Source organism: Carlito syrichta, unplaced genomic scaffold (genome assembly GCF_000164805.1).
Source record: "Carlito syrichta isolate Samal-C Ts95f unplaced genomic scaffold, Tarsius_syrichta-2.0.1 Scaffold82995, whole genome shotgun sequence".
Lineage (NCBI taxonomy): Eukaryota > Metazoa > Chordata > Mammalia > Primates > Tarsiidae > Carlito > Carlito syrichta.
The window spans coordinates 261,817-278,101 of record NW_007027091.1 but is presented as its reverse complement, the minus strand read 5'-3'; the positions used below and the strand labels follow the sequence as shown (position 1 = coordinate 278,101).

General features: G+C 39.5%; 1 protein-coding gene across 1 annotated transcript in view; it reads left to right on the top strand.

Moving 5' to 3' along the window:
• The window catches only part of MAATS1 (MYCBP associated and testis expressed 1), a 53,188-nt gene that overhangs the window by 18,861 nt on the left and 18,042 nt on the right, over window positions 1–16,285 (top strand). The window contains exons 7-10 of the mRNA XM_008056027.2: window positions 3,612–3,789; window positions 8,002–8,159; window positions 9,861–10,043; window positions 11,203–11,345. Coding sequence (XP_008054218.1) covers window positions 3,612–3,789; window positions 8,002–8,159; window positions 9,861–10,043; window positions 11,203–11,345 — 662 coding nt within the window. The remainder of the gene's footprint in view (window positions 1–3,611; window positions 3,790–8,001; window positions 8,160–9,860; window positions 10,044–11,202; window positions 11,346–16,285) is intronic.

Sequence of the window (16,285 nt, the reverse complement as noted above, 5' to 3'; positions counted from 1 at the left end):
CTCACCTCAGCCTCCCAAAGGCGCAGGATTACAGGCTGAGCCACCGAGCCCGGCTTACACATTTCTTTCTTGTCAAGATTTTCAGTTAAGATTTTGTAGCCAGGCACGGTGGCTCACGCCTGTAATCCCAGCACTTTGGGAGGCAGAGGTAAGGGAATTGCCTGAGCCCATGGGTTTTGAAAGGACAGACCGAGAGCTGAAAGCTGTTTTTTAATCTTGTTCTTAAACCTTAATACAATGATGAGAAAGTAGAAGCTATGTTTTGGGGAAATGCATACTTTAGGAAAACTTAACCTTGCCAACTATGTCTTTTCAGAAACAGACTTCCAGGTATCAGAGGTATCTCATTGGACAAGGATTGTAGAAGGCATGAGACTTGTAATTACAAAAGTTATGACTGCTCAGAGGGGGAGCAAGTGGGGATTTGATCTTCCAGTAAATTGGGCCCTATCTACAGGGAAGTCAAGGATCCCCTGAAGCTACCCACTGGGAATGCCGTGGAGATAAGGGGAAATGCACCCTCCATTAGCTCTAAGGAATGTCGTTCGGGAGGGGGCAGGAGCATCAGAATCTTTGTCATGCCCTTCTATAGGGGCTATGATAATATGGGCAGATATGAGTGGGTCTCTGTGTCACAGGATCTCCAAGACATCCACAGGTAGTCGGTAAGGAAGTCACGGCAGTCATGTTTACCTGATTGCAACATCTCCAGGGGAAAGGATTTAAGCCAGGACTCGGGGGGCTACAGGGCCACACTCATCTAGAGTGTAGGTCCGCTCCCTGTCTGTGGGGAGTGATCTTGAATAAATCTTTTCTTCTCTCACTGCTTTGTGTGTTGCAATTCTTTGCATTACTCAGATCTCTGAGTTACCAGCACGTACCTCCGGCTTGCTGGCTCCGGCCGTGCTGCGCCTCCCCTTGCCTCTCCTATCCATCCATCCAGTCTCACCCTATCCGTGCTCTAACATTTTCAAGAATAGCCTGTGCAACTTGACGAGACCTCATCTCTACAATAAGTCAAAAAATTAGCCAGGCATGGTAACACACTTGTAGTTCCAGCTACTTGAAAGGCTGAGGCAGAAGGATCACTTGAGCCTAGCAGGTCAACATTGGGGTGGCTGTGAACATGCCACTGGACTCCAGTCTGGGTGACGAAGTGAGACTCTGACTCAAAATATATATGTATATCCCTTTTGCTAACTTTATCAATATTTATTTGACCTGGTATGCCTCTCACAGTCAACTGATGATTTTGACACACAATTCAACAAAGTTTTGCTATGTTTTTGTCAGTTCTGCTCATTACTGGCCTTCCAGACCTATCTTCATCAGTGACGCTTTTTCTTCCCTCAGAGAAATGTTTAATCCATTTGTACATTGCCATTTTTTCTTCATGGTGTTATCCCCATAAACTTGGACTAACACATCCCTGATTTCACTTCCAGTCTTGTCAAGTTTAACAAGAAATTTAATGTTTGTTCATTCTCGAATTCAAGATCTGACATTCTCACAACAGCACACAAAAACATGCGATAACAATAATGAACACCACTCAGCAAGACACTGCCACATGTCAACATGAACACAGCTCTGAGATACTGATATGCCAAGGTTATAAAACCTTACCTGGTTGTTTGTACAATGCTGCCAATGTCAGTGCACAGTGGCTAGCTCATGAACTTAATTGTCAGACCTTTTAATACAATACCATGCATATAAATATTAAAGGCAATCCCATGTTTTTTTAAATGTATATTTCTTTTTCTGTTCACATTTGTTTTTCCTAGAGAGAGAATATACTGTAGTGCATAAAAACACCAGGCTCAGACTGCCATATTTGCATCCTGATTTCCACCACTTACCAGCTATAACCTTGTGCAGGTGACTTAACCTGTTAGCTTTTCAACCCCTTCATTTGCAAAATAGGGATAATTGTATTTATATGATGGAAGTTTGTTGAGGATTAAATGAATTAGAACAGTGCTTTGCATAATAAAAGTGCTTAAGTAATGTTAACTTTTATTATTATAATTAATAGATCCATGAATCTGTTTGTAAAATATTAAGACAGACTGAAAAGAGAGCCCCAAGTTCCTTTTTGTGTTTCCTTTGGGAGAGGGGAGAAGGGAGAAGAGAATGGGATTTAACATGGTAGTTAAAAGGAACATCAACTTTGTTTTTACTGTTTTCACTTCTTTTATTAAAAGGGTTTTTAAAAAAGGCAAAGTATATATGAAAAAATATATAGTGTTAAGTTTGAATATATATGGTACTATTTTCATACTTTTTAAAATTACTAAAGAAAACTCACAAGACAAAATTATATATATATATAATTATAAGTAATACTATATATTTTTTACAATACATAGATTTACTTCTTTATACACATATATAAATTTAAAAAATGAATCGTTAGCATACCCACTCAATGTATCATTGTTTCTGACTCTGGAGATGTGATCGGAATGAATGGGTAGAACACAGAACTTTAGCTTTTTCTAATTTTAAAATAAGAGGCGGTGAATTCATATATTATTTGCTTTTTAAAAGCATAAACATTACAAAAGATTTGAAATAAAGAAAGAAAAATCTTAAGACATAGCCTAATATATGTGGTAGAAATATGACTTCTTTATTTCTTTGTATTTTTCTGTATAATTATATTTTTAAATACAAATAAAACAAAGGTTGACATATTGGGGTTCAGTGATCAAATAGGATGCTTGCTCTAGCCCCCCATTTCCTTGACTTGCTTTTACAAAGCTACATTTAGAGATGCTAGGCACCTGAGTGTGGCTGGGTTCCCAAAAATTGGTCGAGGGAGGCATTAGTAGAGTTAGGTCTCAGCCAGTGTCTCTGAGCTGGTCAGGAGACATAGCCAATGGCCCTACCCACCTGCCTGACTTGGGGGTATTTGTGTCTTCAAATTCTTAAAGTTGGAGGAAAAGGATAGCCCTGATTTTTTACATTCACTGTGGTGCACAAAACACAAAGTTGATAAATTCTCAACTAATAATTAGCTTCTTCATGATCTGTTATTTTTTAAAAATCTGCTTGTTACCCTTGCCCAACAAATTCCCTGCCCCTCATTATATTTTTTTAATTTCAGAACTTTGATATTTCTTTTTTTTTTTTGAGTTGGAGTCTCACTCTGTCACCCAGACTGGAGTGCAATGGCCACTCCCGGCCACCGCAGCCTCGACCTGCTGGGCTCTGGCGATCCTTCCGCCTCAGCCTTCCAAGTAGCTGGAACTACAGGCGCGCGCTACCACACCCGGCTAGTTGATATTTCTTTGTGTTTCAAAATTTAGATCTGTCCAATACAGAGTATCCCAAGGTGTGATTTTTCAGGAGACACTCAATATTCTTCAAATACATTTCAGCGTCTTTATGCAACTAAAGTGTCTGGTGGCTCAATTACTAACAAGAGACAGTGTAGGACACAGTGACACAAGCTGTGAAGCACATCCGGGAGATGTTTCCTATTATTTTATCCTGCCACACCCTTGGATTTAGAGAAAAGGAAAGGAGCTGACGGAGTAAATTACATTCTGCCAGATCCACGGATCTGCCTGTTTGTTTCTAAGGTGTGCTGCTTCATCCTCCAGGTCGGGGTCTCCCAGCAGGACAAGCCGAGGTGGAAATGATAGAACGAGCCCGGGAGAAGCGTGCTTGGGAAGCCACTCTTCCTCCTCTGAGTGACACCTCCCAGTTTGAGAAGAGGAGGAGGTTGATGGATGCAATGGAAAGGAAGGAGTGGGCCTTCAGAGAGCATGAGATTGAAAAGTAGGTTCTCTGTAACCAGGTAACTGTTCCTGCATGGTGGGAGCAATGTCAATACTTTTCATCTGTAAAGCATTCTTCCAAATGTGTGGGTTTACAAACAGTCCTCAACCTGTAGACATAGGAAATTGGGTTTCTGGTTCTTTCAGGAGCAGTCACACACTTCTGATGTGGTATCGCAGCTCTCTATGACTTTCCATCCAATAATATGAACTTGTGTAATGCCCTCTTTGCATGTGATGAAATTCAGCATGGAACCCAGGTTTGAACAACTCTCCGAGGGCATCCCTGATTCTTCTGTTCCCTTTATTTTTAGTATCTCTCTAGACTGTCACAGAATCCCACTGATTTCTGCGAAGCATCTTTCTTTCTTTTTTTTTTTTGAGTTGGAGTCTTACTCTGTCGCCCAGACTGGAGTGCAGTGGCTGCTCCCGGCCATCACAGCCTTTACCTGCTGGGCTCTGGCAATCCTTCCGCCTCAACCTTCCAAGCAGGTGGAACTACAGGTGTGCACTACCATGCCCGGCTGATTTCTGATTTATTGTAGAGATGAGGTCTCGCCAAGTTGCCCAGGGGGGTCTCAAACCATCGGGCTCAGGCAATCCACTCACCTCAATCTCCCAAGGCGCGGGATTACAGGCTGAGCCACCGAGCCCAACTGAAGCATCTTTCAGACTGTCCCTTTGTGTTCATTCCCAGCGCAACTGTCCCTAAGCTGGGCTTTCTTCACATCCTACCAAATAGCCTCCTAGCTAGTCCTTGCTCTTACTCTCCCCTGACACTGGATTCAGTCAGGATGCCTTCGGTTCTAACTAGAGCTGATGGGGCATTCCTATTTAAAAGAAAAATTGTGGAATTCTTCCATTAAGAGATGAGCTTACATAATAATATGCATAAACAATAATACACTGAGGCACTTTTGGTTGAGTTTTCAGTCATTTTAACTGTTCTATATTCAGTAATGAGGTTGTTGCTGAAATGATAAGAAATGATGAGAACCAAAAATTTATAACACTCTAGCAAGAAAGAAGAAGAGCAATTTTTGAGGTTGTCCTTTTTCTGGGCTGTGCTGAGGTACTTTATTGCTCATAGCAATGCTACCAAGGACCCTAACATACAAGAAGGAGATGAAGAGACATAGAGATTCAGCTAGGTGCTAAATTTGGAATGTGTTAATTTTTTGCAACACCTTCTGATTAAACCTGAATCTACACTATGTGATTTTTTTTTTAGTTGGTGACTCACTCCATTGGCCTGGCCTGCTGTACTCCAGCGATCCTTCTGCCTCAGCCTTGCAAGTATCCAGAACTATAGGCGCACACCACCACACCTGGCTAATTTTTTATTTATTGTAGAGACGAGGTCTCACCATGTTGCCCAGGCTGGTCTCGAACCTGCAGACGCAGGCAATCCACTCGCCTCGGCCTGCCAAAGTGCTGGGATTACAGGCTGAGCCATCAAGTCTGGCGTGACTATGTGATATTTTGACAAAAGCTTGCAGTTTAATAAAGGCTAGTGTTTGGGACAAAGTAGATGTCAGATACCCAATCCTGTCTGCAGAAATGTAAAGTTATTGCTGTACTTGGAGAGGTATAAGTCTTCTCAGAAGGCAGTAAAAATAGTAAAAATGTAACTGGTCAGAATGAAAGCATCCCTGAGAAAGTGAGTACATTTGTTAAGTTGAGGACAATTTTAATAAACATAGTTTGAGTCCCTCCTCTGTGCTGGGCTCTGTGCTGTGAGTTGGGAAAACAGAGATGAATAGGAGACTGCTATGCCCTGATGGAGCTTCTGTAGTCCACAGGGGCTGGGTTGGGGGGAGGTGGGCAGGAGATGGGGAAAACTAACTCAGACCAACATCTCCCAGGCAGTGTCTGTCAGGTGAGGTACTGCTCTATACCCCACGTGCTAGGGGAACCCAGGTGAGAGAACAATTAGTTCTATTTCAGGTGGGTGATTTGGGAAAACTACTGAGAGAAGGTAGCCTCTGAACTGTGTTGAAGGATGACTAAGAAGCCATCAGTAGAAAGTAACGTCAGACAGTAGTATCAGAAGCTATCAGGTAGACAACACCTGAGAGGTGTGGATCTGAAGATCTTTTGCCCCATCCCCTGCCCACTTCACACCCCTGCCCCAGTGGACTGTACGGAGCTCTGTCACGAATACCAGCTGATGATGATGATGATGATGATGATGATGCTTGCAGAGTGCTCACTATGTGCCAGATAACGTTCTAAGCCAATAGTTCTCAGAGTGTGGTCCACAGACCAGCAGCATCAACATCACCCGGGAACTTGTTAGAAATGTAGATTCTAGGCCAGGCTCAGTGGTCCAGCCTGTAATCCCAGCACTTTGGGATGCCAAGGCGCGTGGACTGCCCGAGCCTGTGGGTTCGAGACCAGCCTGGAAAACTTGGTGAGACCTCGTGTTTACAATAAATAAAAAATTAGCCGGGCATGGTAGTGCGCGCCTGTAGTTCCAGCTACTTGGAAGCCTGAGGCGGAAGGATCACCAGAGCCCAGCAGGTTGACGCTGGGTGGCTGTGAGTATGCCACTGCACTCCAGCCTGGGCAACAGAGTGAGACTCCAATTCAAAAAAAAAGAAAAGAAAGAAAGAAATGCAGACTCTTGGGCCTCATCCCAGACCTACTGAATCAGGGGTTGGCTCCCAGCAAGCTGTGTCAGAACCAGCCTTCCAAATTATTCTGATGCCCACTTAAGTTTGAGACCTATTGTTCTAGTACCTTGTATACTTTAACTCATTTAATATTCACAGTAGACTTAGGAGGAGGATACTGTCTATTATCATCATTGTTTTACAGTGGAAGAAACTGAGATCGGTGGCAAAGTTGAGAAATGAACCTAGTATTCCTAACTCTAGAGAGACAGGTGACTGTGTGTGTGTGTCTTTGTTTTAGAAGCAACTACCTCTTCACACCCATCTGTCACTCCTCCCTCGCCTCTCACGTGGGTTCACTCTGAGAAGTCCTGCAGTGGGACAAGTTGGCTCTCTCTGGTTCTGAGTTGAACATTCAGCTCCCTCTGCTGAGGCCTTGCTTTTCTCTTGTTAATGTGGCAAATCCCTATCCTGGTCTACAAGACTGCTGAGCCAACAGCTCCTCTAAGGAAGCCTTCCCGCCTTCCCCCACCCTTCCCCATGCTCTGTTGTTTCTTCTCCCACAGAAGTCTTTTCACTCTTGTAACCTGGCTCTCCTCTCCCTGTGTTGGAAACATTGGTCTATATGCCTATTCCACCAGAGCAGTGCCTCTGACGAGAAAGTGTTTTATCTTGTACATAATTGTTCCTGGCTGGCATATGGTGGGCACTTAATGAGTATGTCACAAGTCAGTGAGTGAATACATTAATGTATGACTTTTTAAATAGGAGTGCAATGTATGTTCACATCTCTGTTTTAGGAAGGAAACCCTTGGTAGCTGGGTGGAGCACAGATTGGAAGGAGGAGAGGCTAGCGGCAAGGAGTCCAAGTTAGGAGCGAGCTGATAAAAACGGGTTGGGGGTGGATGCAGACACGTTTCAGAGGAGGGATCCTTAGCAGAGGGAAGAAGGTAGAAGAGGGCAGACTTATGGGGGAACAGCACGAGTAGGGTTTTTTCGAGATTGTTAAGGGACAGCTGGAGATTCAGGTCGACAGAAATTCTGGTTCAGAAATCTCTGAGATGGAGGTCCAGATTTCAAAGTCATCTGTGCATGGTTACACGCGCATGAGCAAGGCAGCCCAAGGAGAACGAGTTGGAGGAAAGGGCAAAAGGAAGAAAGATTTTTTTGAGCACCTCCCCTGTGCCAGAACTGACCTTTTCACCTTTACACCTTACAATAGCATGCCAGAGCCTCATTTTCTCCTCATTCTCCCTGTTAACCTCACCCTCCAGGAATACCAGTCGAGCTGGAGCTGAGTGCAAGTCTTTTTCTGAGGGCCTGTCAGCCTAGAGAGCCCGTCTTTTGCCCCATCTGCCTGGCACACTCTTCTTCATCCCTCAGAACTGCACTCATGTATGTTTCTATTGTTTAGAGAGTCTCTGTTGAGTTGCCTCTCCCACACCCCCAACTTCTCTGTCACACCTTTGCCAGCATGGTCTTTTGACAACACTTGAAGGGGATACCAGCCCACTGAGAAGACCGTGTCTGTGACAGCTGTTCCTTGCCCTCTGTTTGAGATGCCATACATTTCTTTATGTTTTGTAATTTACCTAAAGGCTGCAGGAGATTCGCCTAGAAGTTCTCAAAGAGCTGCTGAGGAAGCGTGAAGAGAACCAGAACGACGTGAACATGAAGCACTTGAACGCCCAGTGGTTTAAACTGCAAGAAGCAAAAGAGGCAAAAATGGCACAAATCCAGCGTACACACATATCAAGTAATGGTGTAGTATGAACAACAAAGACAGTAGAAAAGTGGGCTTTGCTTTGGATCTTTGACAGAACCTGATTTAACTATGATATAATTCTGTTTTGATCCTAGTACCTGGTACCTATCAAATAGGATGAGAGAATGGGTTATTTTTAAAGGTAGATGAGTGGAGAAAATTCCTTACTAAGAAAATCAAGTGACTATGCTCTAACAGGCAGTTGAGTTATTGACATATGGTGTGTGTGTGTGTGTGTGTGTGTGTGTGTCTCTGTGTCTGTGTGTCTGTGTGTGTATGTGTGTGCAGCTATAGGGTTCCCCATATTCATGGACCAAGGCCCTGGATAAAGAGCCCTGTTTCTCATCCTTTTTTCATTATTTCCCCCTAAAGGAGACATCTGGACATTCTTTTTCCTAGTCATCCTCCTCCAAGATGTTTAAATATCACAGATATACTGTATATATTTATGTACTGTGTGTATATCTGTACTTTATACATAAAAAGGAGAAATTTACTCTTTTTATTCAGTGCAGGATTAAGAATGATAATTTAAAATTTAAGATTAAAAATGTTGTTATTAACATTTAATTTAATTTCATAGCTTTATGTATTTGCAGAGAAAATTAATATAATTTATTTACTTATAAAATTGTATCAATTATATATGCATATTTGCTATTTATACATACACTTATTAACATTTTAATTATTCTTTAAAAATCATTCAAAACTTGTATTTCTAGCAAAGGTAAAACAACTATAAGACAAATTATTATTTAAAAATCATTTTTAGTGAATTTAAATTTTAACTTTTTCTTGATGGATGTGAGAAAATAGCTTTTACCTAGCTGCTAGGTATTCATTTAGATAATGTCAACCTTTTTTCTTTACAGCACTTGACATAAATGATGGATTTGACTAACTTTTATAGTTAAGTAATAAAGTATAAACTATTTGTACTTAATTCTAAAACACAGTCATAAACAGAAATACTGAGGATGAAACATAAACTTTCCCAAGGTAGCAGTGGTGTGCGGGCCCCCTCTTGCAATATGACTTCACAATCTTGTGATATGATTTTTACACCTGTTGAGAGTGCACAATGCAGGGCATCAAAAAGGTTTGGATCTGAGATGGGACTGGAAAGAAAAGGGGCAGACGGTGGTAGTAAGCATAATTCTAGATGTGTAGACTCCTAATGTGCACAGGTGAGCCTTTTCCCTCTGGCCATCAAACAATTCTGTAATCTATCAGCTGGGACATCTTCTGGCTTATTCTGATGTTATCCAAGATTAACCTATAGCCTTCCCTTTTAAGTATTCTTTTAGGGGACAATAATTCCTCTAGTTCTCTAATGAACACATATTTTCCAGTTACTTTGAGTTTTATTCATTTAGCAAGTTTCACTGAATGCCTCTTCCTGGCCTGGAGTTTAGAATGCAGTTATAAAAGATCTTTGATGAGTACCAATTGAGGACACTAGCTGATTCCACCTCTGTCACTCCTGAGTGTCTCATGACAAGCAATCTGGGCCACACAGATGGCAGACCTCTGATTTTAGTGTTACATTCTGGCTGTGGTGAGTCATCATGCAATTCATTCTTTTCAGTAGATTCCCTGTGAATAACACTAGAATTGGTTTACTATTCCGCATTTGGGTAATTCAGAACAATATTGTGGAGATAGTTATGGGGGTATGTTTTATTTCAGCAATCAGAAAGCTTGTAGAAAAGAGAAAGAATGTAGAAGGGAAGCTCGAGAGAAGAAATATCATCAAGGATTATTCTGACTATGGATCACAGGTCTACGGACCTCTAGCTCGTCTTGGTCGTTTCCCAGACAACAACTCAGAGGATTTTGTAGTGAAAAACCACTATCTCAACACCTATGAAGGTAAGCTGTATACTTAATTAGGTGTTTAGTATAAGAGATTATCTCCGAAATATAAATATATAACATATAAAAATTCAAATTAAAAGCTAGCAGCTATAATATTATTAATATGAGTTCATACAAACCAATAAAAACTACTAAGACCCAAATAAATAGCTGGACACACTATAGAAAAATTTGGCAAGGGCAAATTCAGTTAGCTACTAAACATTAAAAAATGTTTAATGCCACTAATAATCAAAGTAATCACAAAGTGAAATAGAAAAACTTTTATACCAAGTTTATGAAGCAAACACAAATATGTAATGAAATCAACCCTGTACAAAGAACGTCAAAAAACTAGTGGGCAAGGGGATGAGGAGTCAGAGAACAAATTCATGGACAGGGCTATGCCTTTTATGATGTCCAAGATGGGCTTATTTGTTATTTGATTCCGTTAGGCTGAAGCATCACATGGCCAAAACCATGAGTTGATGGTCACACTATTGAACCTATAGCTCTGGCTGGCCATCTCCAGAGCAGAATGCAATGAATCAGCGAACATCTACTTTAGAATAGTGGCACCATGTATCACAGGATAACAAATTTTCTGTTGATCAATATTGTGGAATTACTACATTTGGTAGAGTAATATTTTTATTTTAGAATGCATTTCTTACATGATAGCCTAAGTGACTGATAATATAAGTTTTTTTTGGTTTTTTTTTTTTTTTGAGTTGGAGTCTCACTCTGTCACCCAGACTGGAGTGCAGTGGCCGCTCCCGGCCATCGCAGCCTCAACCTGCTGGGATCCGGCGAGCCTTCCGCCTCAGCCTTCCGAGTAGCCGGAATTACAGGCACGCGCTGCCATGCCCGGCTAATTTTTGATTTGTTGTAGAGATGAGGTCTTGCCAAGTTGCCCAGGTGGGTCTCGAACCCATAGGCTCAGGCAATCCACTCACCTCAGCTTCCCAAAGTGCTGGGATTACAGGCTGAGCCACCGAGCCCAGCCAACATGAGTTTATTATACAGAAATGTGCCTTACATTTCTGAGACAGTTTATTTTATAATTACAACTTTAATGAAACCACTTGGCAAACAGCTCCCGAAGTTAGCAATTTACCTTAAAAATGATAACCATAAGCATTAGATACTAAAAACATGTACTTTCTTCCCATAGGATTAGTCGAGCTTGAGTCATGTCTCCCAGATTTTGTGACACGACCCCAAATCAGAGCACCCAAACCAAAAGTGGTTACCACCAAATCTGGTTTTCTGAAGAGGGCAGCGAAGTTGGATTCTGAATTGGCAGAGATTCATAAGGTATGATCATTATCTGGGAGACAAGATGCTTCTAATGTGACTTTGCAGAGAAATGCTACACTCCAAAAATTACACTTTGTCTTGGTAGCAATGTCCAGTAGGTTTAACATACACCTTACATTCTTTCTCTCCTGTAGACTTTTTGCTTCTAGAGGTTACCTATCCTGTGCTGAACCAATGTGTTGTTTTTCCCTCATTTCAAACTGTAGGAACACCTCTTAGAGGTTATTTTCCCCATTTGTAGAAGTCATGTTACTTTCTGAAAGTGTTTCCAATTTTGGATCTTTACAATAAAATGTGACACTATACAGAGGAGTAGGAAGTTTCTAGTACAGTATTAGAAATGAATTACTTTTGGCGTTAGTAGTCATAATAAGCCTCATTTTTCTGTCATATATTTGTTATCAGGACATCATGACTTTAAAGAGTCATGTTCAACCCCTTTCTCATCTAGTTTAGAACTCAACTAAAGCAGAAAATTTGATGACCTTCCCCAAAGACCAGCCACACAGCATCCATCAACTGGGCTTTCCCTTTTGCTAATTTGACTATAGTGAACTTGGTGTTTGGACATTTTAGAATCTGTGGTTTATGATAGTGGTACTTTGTCTTTCCTGTGCATCAGAACCATGTGAAAGGCTTGTTAAAACATCCCCAAAGTTTCTGATTCAATAAGTCTGGGGTGAGGCTGGAGTATTTGCATTTTTTTTTACAGGTTTCCAGGTGATGTTGATGGTGCCAGTCCAGGAACCTGGTCTTGGAGACCCACTGGTTTATGACATACTCTCATTACTGATCCATGCATGTTTATTTGCTCAGTTGATTTTAGCCATATAATAAGAATTGCTAGAAACCTATACTGAACTTAAAAAATTAGGACGTGGACAATGATTTACATATGTCTATAGGATTCTTTCTTCTTCGTCACTCTCTGCCCTGTCTCCCCTTACCCTCCTGAAAGCTGTGTTCATCATTCTCTCACTTTCTGTAAGATTTTTTTTGTGGTGAATTCTTTCTATTAGGTTATGGAAGTTTTCCTCTATTCCTAATTTACTAAAGCTTTTAATCATACATCTATGTTATATTTTATCAACTGTTTTAACTACATCTACAGAGTTAACTACATACATCTTTTTTCTTTTAAAAATTACTGCTGTAGTAACATTTATACTTTTTTACAAATATTAATCTATTCTTGCATACTTGGAGTGAACCTGCCTTGGTCAAGGTGTATCAGCTTATGTTTAATACGTTGTTGGATTTGATTTACTAATTTGTTGATTTTGACTTTGCTTCTATATTCATGAGTGAAATGGCCTTATTTTTCTTTCTCATTTTGACTATGTGTGGGGTTGGTGTTAGAATTATGCAGGTTTTCTGAAATAAACTGGGGTATATTCTTTCTTTTCTTCTCTTTTGAGAAGAATTTGAATAAGATTAGAGTGATATGTTCCTTCAGTTTGGTAGAATATATGTATAAACTTATCTGAGACTAATGTTTTCTTCATGGGAAAAAAATTAACGATTATAGCTTCTTTACGACTTACAGGAAAAAACTTTTCTGCATTGTTTTTGGTAAATTATATTTTCTTTAGAAATTCTTTTTCAAGTAACTTTCCTTTTTTTGGCATATGATTGTGCATATTGCTTTATAATCTTTAAAATGTTTGTTCCATCTTATTCACGTTCACCTTTTTCATTTATAATATTATTTATTTGGGCCTTAACTCTTTTCCCTTAATCAGTTTACTGGAGGCTTGCTTGTTTTATTAGTATTAACTTTACAAATGATGAACTTTTGATTTTGTTAATTTTTACTATTATATATATTTTTGTTTGCATTAATTTTCACTTTTATATTTATTATATCTTTCTTTCTACTTGCTTTAGATTTGTTTCATAGTTCTTTTTCTTTTCTTTTTGAGTTGGGGGTCTCACTCTGTCACCCAGGCTGGAATGCAGTGGCATGATCACAATGATTATGCCTCAGAGCAGCCTCGACGTCTTGAGCTCAGGTGATCCTTCCACTTCAGATCCTGTAGCTGGGACTACAGGTCTGCACCACCACTCCTGGCTAGTAGTTTGGTTTTTTTTGTAGAGATAAGGTTTTGCTATGTTGCCCATGCTTGTCTCAAACTCCTGGGCTCAAGCAGTCCTCCTGCCTCAGCCTCCCAAAGATCTGGGATTACAGGTGTGAGCCACTGCACCTGGACTATTTCATAGTTCTTTTTCTAACTTAAATTGGACATATAGCTCATCAACTTAAGGCACTCATCAGTTTTATATTAATATTTTAGGCTTAACATTTCCTTCAAAACTGATTTTGGCTACATTCCATTAGTTTTGATATATAGTCTATTTGTCATTATTCTAATTTCTAATATCTGAAAATATTCATTATGGTTTTTGAACCTGTGAGTATTTACCAGTGTGTTTTAAAATTTTCAAATATGCAGGAATTTAACTCATTTTCTAATTAACTTCTAACTCAATTAACTGTGATCAGAAATCATAGTTTGTGTGACAGCTATTCTTTGAAATTTAGTGAGGCTTGCTTTGTGGACTAGTGTATGATTATACATATAAAATAATCAAAATCAACTTCCAAATAATACTACTCCACTTCATGTATGCATCAGATGCCGTATAGCAAATTACTCCCGATTCCTCTGTCCCATTCCTGTGACATTGTCATTCATGTCATTCATGTCACTGATCTATATGCTATAAACAGCCAATACATTTTTACTCATATTGCTTTAACAGTTATTTTTTAGATTAATTTAAAAATAAGAAAAAGATTTTATTTTACCTTCATTTATTCCTTTCTTTCTACTTTTCCTTTCTTTGTATAGATCCAAGTTTCTGATCTATATTATATTTTCTCCTGTCTGAAGAATTTGTTTTATCATTTCTTGCAGGGAAGTTCTGCTGGCAATGAAATCTTTCCATTTTTGTCTCAGGAAGTTTTTATTTCTCCCTTACTTTTCTAGGAGGTTGTACTTCACATACAATAAAATCCACCCTTTAAAAGTGTACACTTCAGTGGTTTTTAACATAGTCATGAAGTTGTACAGCCATCACCACTGTCTAATCCTGGAACATTTTCATCACCCCCAAAGCAAACCCATACTCATCAGCAGCCATTTTCAATTCCCACTTTCTTTCAACCCCTAGTAAACACTATAGCACTTCCTTCTTATGGATTTGTCTATTCTGAACATTTTGTATAAATGGAATCATGCAATATGTGACTTTTTATCTGACTTCTTTTACTTAGCATAGTGTTTTTAAGGTTCATTCATGTTCTAGCACTCCTCGGTACTATGACTGCACAATATTCCATTGTGTGGATATACCACATTTAATTTATCTACTCACCATGGATGGACATTTAAGTTGTTTCTACTATTGACTATAATAAGTATTGACTATAGTAAGTAATGTTTCTACTATTGATTATAATAAGTACAATAAGTACGAAGTATTTGTGTACACGTTTTTGTGTGGATGTATGTTTTCAGTTCCCTTGGGTATATTATCTCTAGGAGTGGAATTGCTGGGTCATACAGTAACTCTATGTTTTACTTCTTGAGGAACTGGCAGACTGTTTCCAAAGTGGTTGCACTGTTTTATATTCCCACAAGCAATGTATGAGTGTTCCAGTTTCTCCACATTCTTGCCATCACTTGTTACTGTTCATCTTTTTTTATTATAGCTATCCTAGTGTGTGTGAGGGACCATCTCACTGTGGTTTTAATTTGCATTTCCTTAACGGTTAATGCTGTTGAGCATCTTTTTGTGTACCTGTTGGTCATTTGTGTGTATCTATCTATCTATCTATCTATACTTTTTTTTTTTTTTTGGTAAATATCTGTTAAGATCCTTTGCCTATTTTAAAAATGAGTTGTTTTGTAGAAGATAAGTTCCTATATATGGAATTGCCGGACTACTTGTATGTGCATTTATAATTTTGATGAGTATATCCCAATGACCAAGTCAAAAAAAATAAACATAATAGTATGATTTTGATGGATATTGCCAAATTTTTTAATGTAAATAATGTACCAGCTTCAACAGTGTGTGAGAATGCCTGTTTTCCCACATTGTTACCACATAAACTGTTATGAATGATTGGTTTTGAAATTGTTTCATGTAGTATTGTTCAGGACTCTTCCCTCAAGAGCTACCTGATTATAGGATTACTAATTACTCTTAGACTGCTGCTGCTTTCCATTGAATCACCAGCTATGGTTACCATAGAGCTGTTATATATTTGCTATCAGTTTTGTTTTGAAAAAAACTTAGAGGCTTAATTACAACCACAGTAATTTTAGGTGGTTCCAAATTCCACTCATAATCTGCATATTTCTATGAGCTTCAAGTTTTGGCTTAGTGCTTTTTTTTTTTTAAAAGCTCACTTTTAGTGGTAAATGGAGTGCAAAAATTATTATTATTATTACTCTTGTTATTTGATCTGGAAACTCACTCTGTTGCCTAGGTTGGAGTGCAGTAGCACATACTACATGTAGTCAGTGGCTAATGTATTCTTAGGCATATCGTAGCATCCTTTGGGAGATACACACACCTTTGTTAGAACTTTCTCAGACTGACCTAGCATTGGATAGAGAATATTACTTCTGATTGATATTCAGATCTGGCCTACATCTTATAAAAAAGAAAGTGTACAGTACAACATACATAATTTGGGTGATGAACTTCACCATTAACAATATATACATGTAGCTGAGCTGCACCTGTTCCCCTTAAGTTTATGCAAAAAAAGAGAAAATGAAGCCAGGCTTGGTGGCTCAGTCTGTAATCCCGTGCTTTGGGAGGCTGAGGTGAGTGGATTGCCTGAGCCTGCCTGGGCAACTTGGTGAGACCTCCTCTCTACAATAAATCAAAAAAAATTAACCGGACGTGGTAGCACGCACCTG